At 48.7% G+C, this 20,114-nt stretch overlaps 1 protein-coding gene across 2 annotated transcripts; it reads right to left on the reverse strand.

Annotated features, from left to right (window-relative positions):
• Positions 1 to 1,038: 1,038 nt before the first annotated feature.
• On the reverse strand, positions 1,039 to 19,909 carry MEOX1 (mesenchyme homeobox 1). Of its 2 annotated transcripts, XM_019982427.2 has the most exons (3): positions 19,020 to 19,909; positions 4,487 to 4,659; positions 1,039 to 3,158 (listed from the first exon to the last, which is right to left on the reverse strand). In XM_019982427.2, exons 1-3 carry the CDS (start codon positions 19,486 to 19,488, stop codon positions 3,036 to 3,038), a joined length of 765 nt encoding a protein of 254 aa, XP_019837986.1. In that variant the 5' UTR covers positions 19,489 to 19,909; the 3' UTR covers positions 1,039 to 3,035. The 2 variants fall into 2 exon arrangements, with proteins under 2 accessions (XP_019837986.1, XP_019837987.1); XM_019982428.2 differs by lacking the exon at positions 4,487 to 4,659.
• Positions 19,910 to 20,114: the final 205 nt, after the last annotated feature.

The following is a 20,114-nucleotide window of genomic DNA, read 5'->3' on the forward strand; positions in this document are numbered from 1 at the left end:
ACCACTAAAGGGCTGTAAACCCTGGGGGACTTACTCAACTTCTCTGTTTTGCTTACCTTATCTGTAAAACAGGAATAGAAGTACTACCTCTCAGGATTATTAAGAGAACTATTAATTAATAATTTAATTTGTCCATGTAAAGCACTTAGAACAGTGCCCAAGTGACTTCCCTTATGGTCCAGTGGCTAAGACTCTGAGCTCCCAATGCAGGGGGCCTGGGTTCAATCCCTGATCGAGGAACTAGATCCCACATGCCACAGCTGAGATCTGGCACAGCCAAATAAATAAACAAATATTAAAAAAAGAGAGAAGGAGACAGAAAGAACAGTGTCTGACAGAGAGTAAATGCTGTATAAATGGAGGTGAATGGAAGGAAGAGGGAAGGTAGAGTTACCGTTTAATGGGTAGCAGTTCAGTTTGGAAAGATGAAAAAGCTCTGGAGACAGTGGCAATGGTTGCGTAACAGTGTGTGAAAGTACTTAATGCCACAGAACTGTACACCTGAAAATGGTTTAAAATTTATGTTGGGGCATTTTACCACAATTTAAACAAATGTAGGTAAATGGGGTCATTTGGGGAAGGTAAGAAGAGGGAAAAAAGGGCAGTAGACAGAAAGAGAAAATCCTGGAGCTAGGAATGCAGGCAAAAGCATTGAGAAAGGGAGATTAAGTCTGCATGGGAAACAGAGAAGGAACATTCTAGACAGACAAGAAAACCAAGAGAGAGGTTGATGTCCTCTGAAGCCACAGGAATTGAGTTAGCAGCGGGTGTTGGAATGCCTGGGGTGTCTGCTTTGCTTGGCTTTGAACCTGAACCTTCCCTTTGGCACCTTGATTTTGGTGGGTCTGCTTTCTTCTGCCAGCTCCTGATGATGTCATTTCTGGTTACCTCCCACACCAGGGCCAAACAGCCTCAGAGCCAAATCCTGGCCAGGACTCTCCTCCGAGCTCCCTCCCTCCTCTCTGTCCAGCCAGGCCTATTTTGTCCATTGCTGACATCTCGGTGAGATAAATCCCTTGTAATTAAAAAGACACAGAATTGAGGACACTTTTTCTCGTGTCATTTTTATTACTGTTGGTATATACTGTTGCACCCTGAAAAACAAAAACCTCTAAACGTTGAATTTAAAAATTAGGGATGGTTAGTTTTATGGTCAAGTTTCCTTTATTAACAAAGGAGTTCACCTTTTGTTTATGGAACTTTGTCTATTTGATAAGCCACAGGATACAGAAACTGAAAGCTAAAATTTTTCAATGAGAAATGAAGACAATACAGTTGCAAGGAAGACAAGACTGTTTTTTTTTTAAACATTCATTATATTTGCACCCCTACATTTTGAAGAACCAAGGGATACCTTGGTTTACAGGAGTTCTGTTTTCTTGTTGTTTCTAGATCTTGTCTGGCTGATGATCACATGAGTATCAGAGGACTACGTACAGACATGTGGTTCTTAGCTCTTCCAGGAAAATAGACCTGGAAACTCTGCTCTTTTTTTTCTTTTTATTGATTTTATTTCTCGAAGAATTTTCTAAGTTAATTGATCGTACACAGTTAACTTGATGTAATCTAAAGAAAATAGATGAAGTATAGTTTAGAAAAAATTACACATGCTCTAACCAGCCATCTCACTTGGCAATCATTTTCCAGAGAGTCTGTCCTTTCAAGATAGGGAGGTGGGTTTTTGGTTTTTGTATTTTTTTTTTTTACACATGAATGATTACATCTACATATAAGAACTCAAACTCTTGCTGACCTCCCTCTGCAACACCAGCTGGCGTTGGGGGACAGAGCACTGAGGCAAGCAGGGGCCTCTCTCAAGGTGTCAGTAGCCCCAGGTTGCTGGGCCAACAGTCCTGGGGTGGGGGTTGGGCAGTCCACACATAAATGTGGCAGCTCCTCCCATCATAACAGCATTTGTGGAATGCACACTTCGGAGGGCTTCAGATGCATCCCATGGAGAAAGTAGGACATTTTCTTGGTCCTTTTGCAGGCAAAGTTCTTTGAAAGCACAAGACCCTGCAGCTGGAGAAAGAAACCACACCAGGGTCCCACATTTCTAGGCCCTCACCCAGTAAGCAGCCCTCGTATGGTTGCTCCATCCTCGGAACACTGGGACCCTCTCCAGCCCTCACTTCAATAATGTGAGCATCTGGATAGTTTTTCCGTCCAGAAATTACTGATTTAAAAGGAATAGCTGTTCCAGAGATTTGGAGTCCAGCTCAACAATCCCAGGTATGTCCCTGAATTGATTTTGAAGAAGCAGGTGCTGTCCTGGGTCCCTTCTCACCCACCTAGTCAAGCCAGCATGAAAGGCCAGTGTGGGGAACACAGAGACCTATACCAAGCTGCTCTCCTGACTGTCTGCTTCCAGCCAGCGCTCATGAACTTGCCCACGGAGCCAGCCAATTTGGATTCATGGATGGCTTCTGATTTGTAGCAGCTAAGTTTCCGTTTTCAGACTTCCTCATACTGATTTTTCCCTGGGGTTTTGGGACAACTGAGGTCTCCCAAAGCCTCAGAACAAAACCCAGAAAGGAGAGGTGGTCTAGAGTGTGTGTGTGTGTGTGTGTGTGTGTGTGTGTGTGTCTCCTTGCCCTCCTTTGGGGGCATCTGTTTTTGTGACTCACCAGCTGGTCTCAAGGCTCCTCTCCCATCAGGCCAGGTGTCCAGAACTGGAGGAGGTCTGGCCGGTGTGGGAGGAAGGTTGTGAGAAGGAGGCGTGGGTGGCAGCTTAGACCCGAAGAAACAGTGTCCCTGGAGCTATTCTCCGAATTCACTTGGGTTGACTCCATGAGAATTGTGGTAAGCGAAGGCCCTGGGGAAGGGGCTGCTAACGACAGAGTAATGCTGGACAGAACTTTCTAGAAACTTCAAGGCTCCCAGGAACCCTGGGCAGCTTTCTGTCTAGGAATCACTGTGAAGCGTGGAGAGGCTGCCCTGGGAGAGTGGGAGAAGGTTAAGGTGGGATTGGGGTAGGGGTCATTGGTAGGGGGCTCAGTCCTCAGTCTTTTTTTTTTTTTGCTCCCTGGAGAATCTCACTCTGAACTTGGAGAGGCGGCAGAGTCCCCATCCTCGGGGTCCTGCCTGTGGGGGGAGATGGGCTGACCCCCCTTCACACGCTTCCACTTCATCCTTCGGTTCTGGAACCACACTTTGACCTGATGAAGGAAGCAGAGGAGCACAGTCACTTCAGGGCAGGTGTGACCACCTCACCAATACTGATGCTCAAGGTACCTGAGGTGCAGCTCCAGGGAGCCCAACTCGAAACTCTGCTTGCCCCTCCCCATGCCTCCAAAGGCTCCAGGTATTGAGACCAAAGGGAAGACTCATCACTCTGTTCAAAGACCTGTCTTATGTCTCCAGATAAAGAAAACATCACAGACAGAAGAACTAGTACTAAATGTCACTTTGCATTGGCCCCACCCCCTCCACAAGTCCCACCCCTCTTATGTGGACACCCTCCCTCAAGCTTCTATTACCCAGGAATCTGGGAACACAGAAACACCAACATTTCCCTTAGGCACATTTGGAAAGCATTTTCCAGCTTAGGTAGCTCTGATATGGGCATTTTCTCATCTGAGCTTCAGCATTTACCTGCATGTAAACCTTTAGGGTGGGGTTATGACCCAGTTGGAGATAGGAGAGGTTAGGAGAAGATGTGATCCAGAGGTCCCAGAGCTATGAAGTGGTAGAAGCAAGATTTGAATCTAAGTCCTCTGATTCTAAATCCAGCACTCCAGCAGATCACTTTCTCAACTGAAAGCTGCTATCAATTATTATTATATTTTACTCCCCATCAGAGCATGAGTATGGGTGGAATGCTCTGAAGAAGAGGCCAAAACAAACGGCTAGGAAGTTTTTCTCAGAGTGTGCCCAGGAACCAGCTGCATGTCCAAATCACCTGGAGAACCTACTAGAAATGCAGATTCCCTCTATTACTCTATTACTGCACTATCACACTGTGGAACCCTGAAATCTGCATTTTAAACAAGGGCCTGGGTGATTCTACTGCACACTCACATTTGGGGATAAGCAGAGCAGAGGTTTCAACCCTGGCTGCATGTGAGAATCACCTGGGGGACTTTTTATTTTTTTTTTTAGTATTTATTTATTTGGCTGCACCAGTCTTAATTGCCTCATATGAGCTCTAGTTCCCTGACCAGAAATTGAACCCGGTCACCTGCACTGGGAGCAGAAGTCTTAACCACTGGACCACAAGGGAAGTCCCAACCTGGGGGACCTTTGAAGAATTCTGATGCCTGGACTCCTCCCCAGACCAGTGAAAACAAGCTTTAGGGGTGAGCTCCATACATTGGCCGTGTTAGAATCTCCACAGGTGATTGTCAGGTACAACCAGAATGTCTGGATTGGGTGGAGGGAGAGGAGGAAGGAGAAGGTTCCAGGAGAAGGGGGGAGGGAAGGGGGGGATGAGAGAGCACAGGAAATGAGGGATGGCCACAAGAGGAGGGGCTCCTCCATGTTGCACCTGCCGCTCGGAGAGGTCCAGGTTTACTGCGATCTCATATCTGCGGAGTCGGGTCAGGTAGTTGTGATGAGCAAACTCAGCTTCGAGCTCCCGAAGCTGCTCCTTGGTGAAGGCTGTCCGCTCCTTGCGGGCCTTGCTGGCGCCCTCTGGCTTCGCTCGATTCTCCTGGTTGTCTGGGGAGAGAGGACCCCAAACAGGAAGACATGAACCGCAGGGACCTTGATTCCCTTTCTTTTGTCTTCAAGCAGAGGCACAGCCTGTCGCTCTTATTTTTAAAGGATGCTGAGAAAGATCCCACCGTGTCGCTTTATCATCCCTTCTAATGTCTTAACCCTAAGAGAAATGGAAAGAATTTAGGATCCCAACCTCAAGTGCCCTGCCCCTCAAACAACTATTTTTAATTTCCAGAGTACAGGAAGCTGCCTTTGGCTGCTGAATGACCTCTACCACCTGAGCCACCCTCAACTTGACACTGGTAGTGGCTGTGAGCTTGTGGGGCAAGATGCTTTAAAACGGAGGTTCTCTGTCCTCGGGGAGATCAGCCCCATCTAGGAACTCATTTTGAATGCAAATCCTTGGGCATCACCACACACACACCTGCTGAATGAAAAACTCTGGGAGTGGGACCCAGTGATCTGTTTTAACAAGGCTTCTGATGATTCAGACACGCAGTCAGGGTTACAAACCACTGCTCTAAGACCTGGCTTCTCAAAGGATGGTCTGGTGGCAGTAGCAGCAGAGCCTGGGCACTGACCAGACTTGCAAGATCTCCTGCTGCCCACCTCCCATCCTCAGATCTACTGAATCAGAATCTGGATTTTAGCACGATCCCCTTAGAAGTCAGGGCTTCCCTTGTGGCTCAGATGGTAAAGACTGCCTGCAATGCGGGAGACGCGGGTTCGATCCCTGGATGGGAAAGATCCCCTGGAGAAGGTCATGGCAACCCACTCCTGTATTCTTGCCTGGAGAATGCCATAGACAGAAGAGCCTGACAGGCTACAGTTCATGAGGTTGCAAAGAGTCAGGGACAAGACTGAGCGACTAACACTATTACTAACCTTAGGAGTTGTGTGCACATGTACATTGAGAAGCGCTACTTTAAGTTTCTTCCTGGCTTCCAAGACCTACCCTAGCCCCTACCTTTGACACCAGGAGGGGCCCAGTCTGGGAAGTTCATTTATGAAGGAGGCTCTGGGTTAGACATAGCAGGGGCTCAGTCGCAGCTGCTAACAGGGGTGCAGGGACCAAGCACTTTAGGGATATCAGCCACTTAATCCGCACAGGAATTCAGCCAGGTGAGTTCTAGGACGAAACCCATTTTACAGACCAGAAAACTAAGCACAGAGAAGTGAAGTAAATTGTTCTTTTGGCCAGTGAGTGGAGGGGCTGGAATCCACTCAGGCAGTTTGACTCACACACTGTTGTAATGAAATACATGTAGGAGGAGGGCTTTACAAACTGTTAAGTGCTGTATACATAGAAGGGACTGTATCGTGACCTCCCAGAGCAGGGTAAGAGACAGTGGTGGGTGGAGAGGCGTAAAGGAAGGAGACCGACACACCCACACAATGAACGACCAACGCGTGCCACGTGGCCGGGAAAGGGCTCCAGGAAAGGGCTCCAGGAAGCACGTTTTACGCAGGGCTCTAAAAATTAGAAGTCTTTCAACTCACTGTCCTTGTTTTACAGACTGGGAAGCTGGCCAAACTGCCAGACTGCCAAACCGGGTCGGGATACAGAGCCCCCTCGTCCACTCCGCGTTCCGTTGGGAACTTCAACCTGCCGGTTCTTTCTAGCGCTTTCTACGCAGTCCCTTGTATTTCAGTCGGCGAGTCCCCGCCAGGAGCCCGGGAGAAGGGCGGGGACATGCGGCTCAGGAGCAGGGAGGCGAGCGGGACAGAGATGGGGGCGTCTCCCGCCCCGGACCGGCGTATGGAAGCGAAGCGGAGAAGGCGGAGGAGGGCCGCCTCCCGGGGTCCCCGCAGCCCCGATTCCTGGGCTCCCTGCAGCCCCGATGCCCGGCTGTCCGCGCCGGGTCCGGGTGGGCTGCCCACCCGCGCCCGGGGGCCGGGAAGGAAGGGGGCGACCTCTCCCGCCGGGCTGCCTGCCCGGACCTCTCCGGAAGCGGAGCGGGGGCTGGAGGGGAAGGACGCGCCGCCCGGCCGGGGTCCCCCAGGAGTCCTTAGCCTTGGCCGTCGCGGCCCAGGGAGGGAGGGGCGGTCATGGTCACGCCGCGGAGGGGGAGCGAGGCCGCGAAGCCTGGCGCGGTTCCCATCCGCTCCTGCCCGGGGACTCAGTGTTTCCCAGTACTTTCCTTTCACATCAGCGGGTGTGTCAAACCCAGAGGACTTGCGCCGAGGTTTGCATCCTGGATCTTCTTGCTGGAGCCTCTCAGGAAGTCGCTTAACCTCCCTGGGCTTCAGCCTCTTTATCTAGAAATCTACCTCCCAGCGTTATTGGGAAGCCTGGACAAGCTGCTGTAGGTGGAAAATGCTTTTAAAACTTCAAAGCGCTGAAACGAATATATAGTATTCTTCTGATTCTTCGGTTCCTTGAGATGCCATTTGAGGGCCTGGGGTAATAGCAGCTGTCACTTCTTAAAGTCTTACCTGTGCTAAGATGCAGTCACGGCTTTAATCGTCCCCACATAACACTGGAAGGAGTAGGCAGTATTATTATCCCTTTATCTTTGTCATGTGGATTTGTGTGATAATTTGATTCATAGCTGTCTCTCCCCAGGGATGTAACTGCTTTTCTCACTTGCTACTGAACCCGGCACATAGGAGGTACTTGCTAAATGTTTGCTAAGTCCTTCTCAGTATACAGAGGCAGAAGCAACCTCAGAGAGGCCCGGGAACTTGGCTGGGTAGCTTTGGGGCAGCGGAACTGAGATTTGAATCCAGATCCAGCTGACGAGAGCCATGGCCATCATCAGCCCTGGTGTCAGGTTCTGGTGGCTGGCTGGCTGGCTGGCTGTCTGGGGGCAGCTCTGTACATCTCCACCTCCAGCGCTCTCAGAAGCCTTGTCCTGGGTTGATGTTCACACTCCACCTTCCCCTTCTCCCAGGCCTGCTTAGGTGTGCATAGGTGCCCTATGGACACCTCTTCCCCAGTTATACCCATCCTATACACACATACAGAGTCCTGCACATAATGTTTCCTAGAGAGAAGAGGGGAGATCAGGAGCCGAGCCCTTTGTAGCTGGTCTTGGACTGGTTGGGGTGTGGAGGTGGCGACAACCAGGGCAAACCCTCCCTATCCATTCTCCTCTCTCATCTCTTATTATCCTGATTTGGGCACTGGGGCCTCAGGATAAGCTGGGAACCCAGTGTCTGAACCCGTATGTGAACCTCAAGGCAACATTCGGCTAAACAGGGTGGCACCGGGAGGACCTTTGTCCCTCATCAGCTTCCCACAGGCGTTAAGAACCCTTTAGAAATGTTAGAAATGACAAAAGGGCCAGAAGTATATCAAGTTAGCTATCGCGACCACTGTGATCAAAAGGCTGCTTCGAAGGTAAAATGAGATGGGAGACGTGTGTTAACATAGCACAGTGCATGGCATTCAACTGAGATCCCTTTGAAAGAACCACCAGAAGAGGTTCTACTGGGATGATGCTGGAGAGGTAGCACAAGCAGAAGTAAAACACGGTGCTTCTCGGGACACCACGTCTCAAGAACCGTGCGAAAAGGACGCCTTTTCAATCTCTGGCCTTGTAACTGTTTTCCCTTCTCCCAGTACTTTTGCATATCTATGCTCGAATCTGTGTCACTATTGCTTCCAGGCACAGTAACTAGAATTGATCTGCGTGAGGATCCACAGCAGTCCTCCTGGTCCTGATTCTTCCCCAGGGCCAAAGGGCGCTTCTTCCATGACAGCAGAGGGAGGAGGCTGGCATTCAGCAGGCTGCCTCTGTGTCTATGGAGGAGCCACGTGACCCCACCCCATCCTCTGCACACCCTCAGAGGGAGCAGGGCCATGATGGAATGGTCCAGAGTGCCCAGAGAAATGCAAACAGGATGTGTCTGTGTGATATTGTGGTTTCCACCATGAGCTTTTACACCATCCAAGGTAAATTATTTCATAAATAGCTGTCACGTTTGGCAGGCCTTCTTAAAGTCAGCAGACAGCTTTATCGGGACTAGAGGGAGGCTCAGACAGACGTTGGGGAATGTGCCTTTTTTGGAGTCCTGTATTCCTACTCCCCAACTCTCACAGCCATTTAACATAAATTCCTATCAAAGACCAGATAGATGGTCACATGCCCCACGTTCAAATAGCACATTGCAGTTGACAATTGACAATGGGTTTCTCTTCCCCAGAGATAAACTTCTGTTGGGCTTTCCTCTGTACTATAGAATCATAGAATAGCAGACCTAGAAAGGGACTTAGAGATGATCTGATGTGGCCTTTTTATGTTATAGGTTAAGGTAAGAAACTTGCCTAAAGACATACAGCAAGTTAGTGGCAGAAGTGGGCTGAGAACCCAGACTTCCTTGAGAGGAAGCTATTTCCTTGCCATGGCTGCTTCCTATTAGATCCTCTTAATTATTCTGTGAAGTAGGTAAGGTATGCTGCTGCTGCCGCTGCTAAGTCGCTTCAGTCGTGTCCGACTCTGTGCGACCCCATAGACGGCAGCCCACCAGGCTTCCCCGTCCCTGGGATTCTCCAGACAAGAATACTGGAGTGGGTTGCCATTTCCTTCTCTAATGCATGAAACTGAAAAGTGAAAGTGAAGTTGCTCAGTCGTGTCTGACCCTCAGCAACCCCATGGACTGCAGCCTTCCAGGCTCCTCCATCCATGGGATTTTCCAGGCAAGAGTACTGGAGTGGGGTGCCATTGCCTTCTCCGGTAAGATATACATTAGACCATAGAACAAATGAGGAAATTGAGACCCAGAGATTAAATGGGTTGCCCAAAGTCCCCCGGGACCCGTCCAGGTTAGGTCACCCTGGGCTGCGGGGACAATGAGTATGGAGATGTGGTTACTCCAAGGATGGCAATCTGAATCTGTGTCCAGGTCGGCCTCCCAGGGACTTCCCTAGGTGAGACCTTGGCAAATCCTCTGAAAATGGTGCCTATAGTTTCCTGGGCTACACACCAGACCTTTAATGTGTTCATTAGCTGTGGTTTTGTTTTCTTTTTAATTTGACCACACTGTGAAGCATGTGGGATCTTAGTTCCCTGACCAGGGATTGAACCCACGCCCCCTGCATTGGAAGCATGGAGTCTTAACCACTGGACCACTGGGGAAATCCCCTGCTCATTAGTTTTGACACTTTCAGCTTCAGAGGGAGGAGTTAAAGCCCTCAAAATAGACAAGACCTGGATGGAACCATTCCCCAGATGCGTTTGCATCCAGACCTGTCTGGCTTCCTAGGACTGGCCCGCCTCTCTCTCTGGGCCCCGCCCCACCTCAATGTCTAGACCCTTTTCCTCTCCCATGGGGGCCTGAGGAGACATGGTAGGGCTCCCAGCTTCTTTGAGGAGCCCAGCAGTGGGCCTGGGGAATTTAGGTTATGTTCTCTGGGATGGGAATGCCTAGGGGTAGAGTCATGTTTGCTGAGAGTCCCAGGTGGTGGTGGTGGGGCAGGCAGTAACGGTGGGCTCTGATGAGGGAAAGTGGAATGGACTGAGTGAGGAGTTGGGGTGTGGGGACCATGGAGGTTTGCAGCAGAGAATTGGAGGGGGAGGGGCAGTGGAAATGAGAGGTAGGAGCTGCAGTGAGCTTCTGAGATGGTTGGGGAAGGCACAGGCAGCGCTGGGCTTTGTGTTTATAAGTTCCAGATGTCGCCCTCAGCTGTCACCAAAGGAAGTGTAGGCTTTAGGACCCAGGCCCCGCTGCTCACATGGTTCCTTCATCATTGAATTCAAGGAAGATGGGAAAACATGAAATAGAAAAGGCTAGAGTGGGGGTGGGAGCTGAGAGGTGCCAGGGCAGCCTGATTCAGTGGGCAGAGTGGGCACTGAGGACGCTGGCTCTAGGGGTCTCCAGGGGCCTCAAGTCTTGCCCCTCAGAGGTGGGTATGGATTTGCAATCAGCGTGATGCTCAAGAGTCATGCTCATGACCCAGGTGACACTTACTGAGGTTGTCCATTTATTTTGTTATCACGTCCTTTCCTTTGTCTGTCAAACACCCTGCTTCTCTAGGGATTCCTTCCTAAAACAGTCTCCATTTTTTCTTCTCTGTGCGAAAAAAATAAGAATGCCAGGATTGGGACTTCCCTGGTGGTCAAGTAGTTAACACTTCACCTCCCAATGCAAGAGATGGAGGTTTGATCCCTGGTCGGGGCACTAGGGTCCCATATGCCTTGTGACCAAAAGACCAAAACATAAAATAGAAGCAATATCGTAACAAATACAATAAAGACTTTAAATAACGGTCCACATGAAAAACAAACAAACAAACAAACAAACAAACTCGAAAAAGAATGCAGGATCTCCTTGTGGCCAGAAGCAACACCCTATAGGAATGGAAAAGCTCTAGTGGCCAACAGACCCTGGACCCTGGGCTAGGGAAGCTCTGAGGTCCTGCCAAAGGGATTTATAACTGGAGCATTTGTGCCACTGCTAGAATCTTGTCCCCATTTCCTCTGTTTATGGGCCGAATCGTGTCCCCTCTATCAATTAATATTTTGACATTCTAACCCTCAGTACCTCTGAATGCGACTGTTTTGAGATAGGGTCTTTCAAGAGGTGATGAAGTTAAAATGAGGCTGTTAAGTACTTTCACAGAAGTACTTTCTGTACTTTAAGTACAGAGTACGAAAGTAGTTTAAATACTTTTGCTCAGTCGTGTCCGACTCTTTGCGACCCCATGTTCTATACAGTCCATGGGGTTCTCCAGGCCAGAATACTGGAGTGGGTGGCTCTTCCCTTCTCCAGGAAGGCTGTTAGCGTGAGCCTTAATCCAATCTGACTTGTGTCTTCATAAGAAGAGATGAGGACATAGAGAATGACCACACACAGAAGAATGACCAAGTGAGGACATGACAAGAAGGTGGCCATTTGCCAGCCAAAGAGAGAAGCCTCAGGAGAAACCGAACCTGCCAACATCTTGATCTTTGACTTCCAGTTTCCAGAACTGTGGGAAAATAAATGTCTGTTGTTTAAGCTACCCAGTCTGTGGTATTTGTTATACCCAAGCGGGCCAAGATGCCCCCCACCTAACTCCCTACAGCTGTGCTTACCACTAAGGAGAGAGAGGGAACAAGGCCATGATGGGTACAAAGCTGATGCAAGACCATAGGGACCTCTCTGCAAATTAGAAAAAGGGGTGCTTTCCTCTAGACTGGTGAGCACAGCCACTTGTTCACGTGGCAGTTGGGCCCTTGAACTGCCCAGCCAGGAGCCCCCCTAAGTGCCTGACCATGGTGGGTCCCCTTTGCTGCTCAGCCATAGCAGCTCCCCTTGCTGGACCCAACCCCAGTGCCCTGTAGGGGATTCCCGTGAGTCAGCCCAGCCTGCATGTGGATGTTTACACATCTTTCTGACCCCAGCACTCACCCTGACCCTGTGCTGGTTTTATGATTGAAGTCTGGCTCTCTGCACACTTTTTCATGTGTGAGACTATAAAAGTCCTGATGCATTTTACAGAAGCACAGCACACATGGTGAAAACCCCATGCCAGGCGGTGGAGCCACTCTCAGAAAGTGAGAAAATGAATGAGTGAATGCCAGATTACAGTAGAGGCTATTGGCCAGACACACAGCTTCTGTGTACAAATGTTACAGTAGGTGCTAGTGATACTGCACAGGTGAATCAGATAGCATTCCAGCTATCTAGACACTTCTGTTTTAAGGAAAAAGGCCATTGTGTGCATCTATAACTCGATATAAGCCAACTGTGGTTTGATGCTAAAATAGAGTTGTCAACAGGGCATGCTCCACGTGTGTGGAAAGAGAGGTCACCAAAGGATTCTTGGACACTCAACAAACCAGGAAGAGAAGGAAATTACTTCAACATAATAAAGGTCATATATGAAAAGCCTGTAGCTAATATCATACTCAGTGGTGAAAAACTAAAATAGTTTTCTCTAACGTTAGGAAGTAGGCAAGGATGCCCATTCTTACTATTTCCATTTGATATAGTGCTGGAAGTCCTAGCCAGAGCAATCAGACAAGAAAAAGAAGTTAAGAGATATCTAAGTCAGAAAGAAAGAAGTAAAATGATCTCTCTTTGTAGATAGTACACTCTTGTATGTGGAAAACCCCAAAGATTCCACAAAAGCCTTTTAGAAGTAATACATTCATCAAGGTTGCAGGATACAGAATCAACATGCACAACTCAGTTGTGTTTCTATACACGAACAATAAACAATTCAAAAGGGAAATTAAGAAAATAATCCCATTCACAATACCATCAAAAAGAATAAAATACTTAGGAATAAATTTAACTAAGAAGGCAAAAGACTTGTACAATGAAAATTACAAAACATTGCTAAAAGAAATTAAAGACACAAATGAAAAGAAAGACATCCTGTGTTCATGGATTTTGAAAGGCAATATTGTTAAAATGTCCATACTACACAAAGTGATCTACAAACTCAGTGCAATCCCTACAAAAATCCCAATGGCATTTTTTGGCAAAACTAGAAAAAATCATCCTGAAATTCCTAGGAAATCTCAAAGAACCCTGAATAGCCAAAACAATTTTGAGAAAGAAAAACAAAGCTGGAGGCTTCCTGCTTCCTGATTTTCAAACACATTACAAAGCGACAGTAATCAAAACACTGTGATACCAGCATAAGAGGAGACACATACATCAATGGAACAGAATAGAGAGCCCAGAAGTAAGCCTTCACATAAATGATCAAATGATCTTCAACAAAGGTGCCAAGGCTACACAATGGGGAAGGAACAATCTTAAACAAACGGTGCTGGGAAAACAGGATCTCCACAAGCAAAAGGATAAAGTTGGATCTTTTCTGTACACCACACATAAAAATTAACTTAAAAATACATTAAAGGCCTAAAAATGCAAGACCTAAAACTAGAAAACTCCTAGAAGAAAACATGGAGAGAATGGATTTGGCAATGATTTCTTGGATATGACACCAAAAGTATGGTCAACAAAAGCATTCTATAGGGAAAACAGTATAGTGGTTCCTCAAAAGATTAAAATAGTTACCATATGATCCAACAGTTCTACTTCTGAGTATATATACAAAAGAATTCACAGCAGGATCTTAAAGAGATTTGCACATCCACGTCCATTGCAGAATCATTGATAATAATCAAGAGGTGGAAGCAAACCAAGTGGCCATTACAGATGAATGAATAAAGAAAATGTGCATATACACACAGCAGAATATTATTCAGCCTTAAAAAAAAATAAAGAAATTCTGTCATATGCTACAACACAGATAAGGCTTGAGGACACCGGGCTAAGTAAACTAAATCTATCATGAAAAGACAGATACTGCTTGATTCCACATATATGAGGTAAAAAGCTGAAACTCCAAGTACTTTGGCCACCTCATACGAAGAGTTGACTCATTGGAAAAGATTCTGATGCTGGGAGGGATTGGGGGCAGGAGGAAAAGGGGACGACAGAGGATGAAATGGCTGGATGGCATCACTGACTCGATGGACGTGAGTCTGAGTGAACTCCGGGAGTTGGTGGACAGGTAGGCCTGGCGTGCTGCAATTCATGGGGTCGCAAAGAGTCGGACACGACTGAGCGACTGAACTGAACTGAACTGAACTGAAAGTTCAAATTCTTAGAAACAGAAAGTAGAATGCTGGTTGCCAGGGCCTGGGGGGAGGGGTGGTGCAGGGAAGAGGGTAAAAGGAACTGTTTTTCAATGGATGTAGAATTTCATTGTATAAGATGAAAAAGTTCTAGAGATCTGTTGCACAATTTTATGTATATATATATATAGTTAATGCTACTGAACCGCACACTTAAAAGTGGTTATGATGGTCAAGCTTACATGATATGTTTTTGATCATAATAAAGAAAAAACAGATTTCAAATATTAGATGTTTGATGGTAAGAAACCTCAGGAGAGCTCCTTTATGAAGGTGCAAACTGTATTTATAAAATCAGCCACAGTTTCTAGCGATACTGTCATTTGAAACTTCTAAACTGTTACTTTCATTGAAATGATGCCATGTACAAGTGGAATCATGAAGGAAGGATGGAAGGAGTGAAGGATCCTTGGAGTAGATGTCTTTCAAGCTGGATGTTAAAATAAGGCAGAAGGCTGTGGGAAGAGAAGGGTGTTTGAGGCAAGGGGAAGCAAGGGGAAGCAATGGACAAATCGGGGTGGTGGGGAGAAAAAGCAGGGTGCCTTTTCAAGGCAACTAAATTGGCTTGGTGGCTTCTTGAGTGGAGATAGAAGTGGAATGGGTGGGCTGTAGAGGGAAACCAGGTGGGAAAGAGGCCACTTTGTGGAGGGTTTTTCAACCTCAGAGGAAATTGAGAGTGTGCGTAGCTGGGCAGGGGCAGGGCAGGTGGACATCAGATCTTACAGGGGAGAAAACAGGGAAGGAGGAGCCCTGGGAGGCACACATGTTGGAGCTTCAGGAGTATGGGGTGGAGGACAAAGCAAGTCTGATGAAGACAGAATGACTGTGAGAGCATCAGCCAGCAGCGGGGATCCCAGGCACGGAGGCCCTCCCAGGCGGCCGATCAGATTCACCTGTTGCTGCCGGGCTGATCACACGCGACCTTCCCTTGAACCCCATCAGGAAATCACCATGAAATCCTTCATTCCCATAAATTAAAGATGACCATGGTAGCCATGACAGATTAGGGGGCAAACAGGAGTGGCAGCTGTCCTTGCCAGCAGGGGTCTTTAACGCTCCCTGGCCCCCTGGAGCGGGAGTGGTTAGGGCAAGTTAACATCACAACCAACTCCTAAATCAGCTTTGTGCAGTGAACCAACAGAAAGTTTCAGAGTGGGGTCCAGGGAGCCCCTCTTTCCTGACCATTTCCTTGAGCAACCAGCTCCACTTCCAGTGATGGCAAGTGATGGGAAAGCAGCTGGGACTAGCAGAGCTTTGAAGGAGACCGGTGAGCAGAGAACGTTCCTTTCGAAACGAACTTTCAGTAACTTTCTGTTACGGGACCCTTCCTGGCCAGGCCAACCAGCTTGGGACACGTTTACCAGACACGACTCACTCCCTCCCCCAGCTTCTCTGGTGAATCTCTGAGCTTCAGGCTCCTAATTGATGGCAACTGGATTTCAGGACCAACGATGATTTTAAGAAGTTTCCACATTTTATATCCCAGGCTCAGGAATTTCTGAGACAGCATGTTTGAAATGTTCAATTCCACTGTCCCCCCAAACAAAGGGCTATTTTTCAGATTCTATGTTCTGGAGACTAGTTCTGTAAAGACGGGCCTGATACCATTAACAACCACTATTATCGAACTCATGTGCAAGGCACAGGGTTCATCTCACGGATCACAGTGTTTAACCTTTGCAGGGACTCTATGTGGAAGGTGATACTGTTATAGTCCCATTTTACAGCTGGGGAGACAGAGGCTCCGAGAAATTAAGGACTTTCCCAACGTCAAGGAGTGGGAAGTGCCAGTGCCAACCCGCAACCTGTCTGCCTGATTGTGAAGCATAATGGAAAACACACTTCTGATCAGTGCTGGTTAACCTTCCAGAGATGGCCTAGCAGGGGCCGGGGCGAGACACTCACATTGAGTACAACATGCAAGGGGTGCCAAAAACCACAGTAATGAAGAGAAAGCATATTTTAACACAATGTTTAAAAAAATCAAAATTCTTACAAAAAGTCCATGATGAATAGGATATCAAAGTTTAAAATAGTCCAACCAGTGGATCAGGATTGATAGGGTGGGTGGGGGTTCTTTGTTTTGTTTTTCAATATTTATTTTGGCTGTGCCAGGTCTTAGTTGGAACATGCAGGATCCAGTTCCTGACCAGAGATCGAACCCCAGTCCCTTGCATTGAGAGTGTGGAGTCTTAGCCACTGGACCACCAGGGAAGTCCCAGGGTGGTGATTCTTTGTGGATTTGTCTCTTGTGATCTGAATTCCAGACTCCTGGAGTTAGTTGTGAGCCCTGCCCATCGCTTTCCCTTTTCTTTAGGTTCTTACAAAGCTGATCTTTCCTGCCTCTTTAATTAAATCCCAAAGGACGATGCAAGCCACTGGGGGATAAAGATTTCCATGTTGACCACAGAGTGTCTGGAACCCCAGAGAATGAATGAGAGTCAGCTAACTGTGCCCTGCCTTGTGTGACTGCTGCTGCCAGTGCTGCTTCTGAGAGGAACTTGAGGGAGAGCTCAGAGCCCCTCCTGGGTGGGAACCTCTCCTGACCAGAAGTTGACTCTGTGAGGAGGGTGCCCTGGGGTGGCCAGCTGCTTGGCATGTGAGAAGCACCATCCACGGGCCACTCATCAAAAGGAAAGATGGTGCATTTGGGTCCAGCTGAAACATGGAATGACCTTGTCTAAGCCTGGCCCTTGGCTTTGTCCATGCCTTCCCAGTACCCTTGGCTCACAGCTCCCTGGAAAGTGTCTGGATGTAGCTGAGGTGGGTGTGGGCAGAGATTGAAGAGTTACAGTGGCAGGCGCTGTAGAGGGGCGAGCTCTTCAACTAGGCACAGCCAAGGAGCTGAGCGTTCCTTGGAGAGGAGAAGCAGAAAGTGTCCCATTCTCAGCAAATCTCCAGCCAGGCCTAGGAACAGTTCAGGGTTTAACTGGCTGAGAATTTAAAGAGCCCTCCTATTCATAGCATCCAAGAGGGCTATGTTTTGTTTTGCTTTGCTTTTAAATCAAAGAAATTATTGTTTTATTTATTGGTCTTGAAGCATGGCACCTGGGATCTTAGTTCCCTGACCAGGTATCAAACCCTTGCCCCCTGCAGGGGAAGCACAGGGTCTTAACCACTGGACCACCAGGGACTGTGGTTTTTATCATCCACTGTGAGCACGCTGAGGGACTTCTTCAAGCATGGAGGCCAGATATTTCAAAATGAGGATTGTGTTTGAGATCTACTGAAGGGTGTGGGATTTGGGGTCTGAAGTCTGAGGTTTGAGCTTTCTTCTAGGGTGACCAACTGTCCTGGGGACACTGGACTTTCAATGCTAAAACCAGGAAAGTGCTGGGTACATTGGGATGAGTGGGTCACTCTCTTTTAACTCCATGTTAGCAGAACTCCTCTCAAGCTTTTCAGTCTCTTCTTTTCCATGAGTAAAGAATCAAGGCACTGATAAGACCTGATGGAGCAAACTCGAACCTGTGCGACTCAGAACTATTGTATGTTTCTTACAGCACCTTGAACCCCTCAGTCATAGCACAACGACTGCCAGTGGCATCTGCTGGCCTCCCCTCCCTCTCAGTTTGAGCGGTTTGGGGGCGAGAACACCTTATTCATCCCTGCAGCCCCAGGGCCTCTGCCAAAACTCGGCAAACAGAAGGTGCTCGGGAAATCTGGGCTACTTTGCAAGCACTTTGTAAACTAAAGCAGAGGGTGTTCTCTTTGGTTGGTCTTCTCATTCGCTGCCTGCCCCTCATTAGCCCCATGAAAACTTTTCTGTAGGTTCAGACAGATAGATGTACCCTAAGGGCAGCCGTTAGGAGGACATAGTCGAGCAGTAGGTGCAGGAGGCAAGGGCACTGTCTTGCTCTGGTCAAAATAGAGACGGCGAATGAGACAAAAGGTGAATGGGTGGTGAGAGAAGTTGGGAGGTCCCATGGGGAGATGAGGAAAGAACAGTCCCCACCACCAGGAGGAGATGGACATTAACTGGGGTCTGAACAAGCAGGTCAGCTCCATCCTCTGGCCTCTGATACTCCACCAGTGCTTACCCTCTGCTGCCTGCCTCTCTGACTCGCCCCAAGATTGGTGACTCCTCAGGAGGGCTCCTCTGAGGAGTGGCCTTTGGGAGATCACCCAGACCTTAGCAGGTTGTGCTGCCCCTCGGCCTGTGCACACAGCCCAGCAGGGCAGCACATTCCGCACGGGCAGTCTGCCCCATACCTTAGCGTTTGCCTCTCGCATCCCTGCCCTATGTCTGCTTTGCTGCCTCTAGACTTCCAGAGACACAGAGTCCTGGTTCTGTTTGATTGCCCAGGGTCCCAGCCTTGGTCGTAGCCCTCTGAGCCTTGGGGAGTAAGCTAACTCTCCTGGGGAGTAAGCCCGGGGGCTCTCGGGGCCATTTGGAACCGGCTGGGGCATACTGGGGAGAACTGTAACCCAGACGCAGTCCAGTTCAGAAAAGCCCCCTCCAGCCTTTGCCAACCTGTACCCGGAAGCTCCATCCCACCTGCCCTCCAAATCTTTGTGGATCCTGTTTCATTCTCTTTTCAGCACATCCTTCCTGGAACCCAGGAGAGGTGAGGACACAGACACAGCCCCTATCCCCAGAGAATCCCAGAATTCTGAGCAGAAATACCTCCAAAGGTAACTGGTTTAAGTCTCCTGCCTTTGGGGAGGTTAGATCATATTATCCCCCATTCACATCAGGCTACCTAGGCTCAGAGAAGGCAAGCAACTTCCTCAAGGTCACACAGTAAAGGAACAGTCAGCTGTTCCTCAGCCACCTACCTGAATTCTCCTTTTTCCGTCTGGTTGACTTCTTCTCCGTCTCGTTGGCAGTGCTCCCAAGGACCTCATAGTCCTCGCCTGGGCCTCCCGTGGTGTCCACCAGGCCTGGGCTGTTGGCCCCTATCTCCTTGGAGCCCCCCACGGGGCCTGGGTTGAGCCTACGCCGGGCCTCCGAGACAGGGAAGTGCCAATCGGGGGGCTGTGGGAAGGCAGGGTGCTGCTCAGTGAAGCCTCTCTCCTCCCGGGGCAGGCTGTGTGGGGTGGCTGCCAGGCATGAGGCTGAGAAGTCGGGGTATGCAGCTGTTGCTGTCGCTGGGAAGTCTGGTTTCTGGTGGAAGGAGAATGGGGTTGGCGGGTAGTGGGGGAGCCCTGAGGCCCCAGTGCCTTCCGAGTGCGGGTTTCGAAGGCAGCCCCAGACGGGGGCTGGGGGGTGGGGACCCCTCATGCAGCTGCTGGCCGCTGGATCCATCTGCTGTCTGCTGCCCGCCTCAATCCTTTCAAAGTTTGGATTCTTACCCTTTTTATATTCAAATTGTTAAAAATGCAACAAAAAAAGATTTTTTTTCAACAGGAGGGCAAAAGTGTTCGATAGAAAATTTGTCCCAGGAACCAAAACAAAAACCAAAATGAAAATTGCTCCTCAGAGTACGCACACGTGTGGGTGGCCACACATGCGTGTGCCCACACCTATGTTGGATTTGGCTCTTGGCTTCCTGTTCCCCCTGACCCACCAGCCTGCCTAGTGGGGTCCCCTATACGTGTATTTGTCGCCGATGACACTAAACATTTTCACTGTCCCAGCCCAGACGCACCGGCTGACGAGGGCTTGTCCTGGAGCCCGCAGCAAATGCCTGCAAAGAGCTGGTCCAGGGCTGCTGAGACACACTTTTAAATCCTGCGGTGGGGAGAGAGTGACAAATTTCTGAAGTGAAATGTGAGAGAGGAGAGGGAGGGGTTAACCAGCACACACACGATCCCCTCCAACCAAAACCCGAGCAGGCAACTATTAATCATCAGAAACCTTATATGCACATCTAATGGGATTTGCAGATGGAGTCTTTTAAAGAAACATTGTCTGTTTTTTTTTTTTAAGGA

The sequence above is a fragment of the Bos indicus genome, chromosome 19, assembly GCF_029378745.1.
Source record: "Bos indicus isolate NIAB-ARS_2022 breed Sahiwal x Tharparkar chromosome 19, NIAB-ARS_B.indTharparkar_mat_pri_1.0, whole genome shotgun sequence".
Classification (NCBI taxonomy): Eukaryota; Metazoa; Chordata; class Mammalia; order Artiodactyla; family Bovidae; genus Bos; species Bos indicus.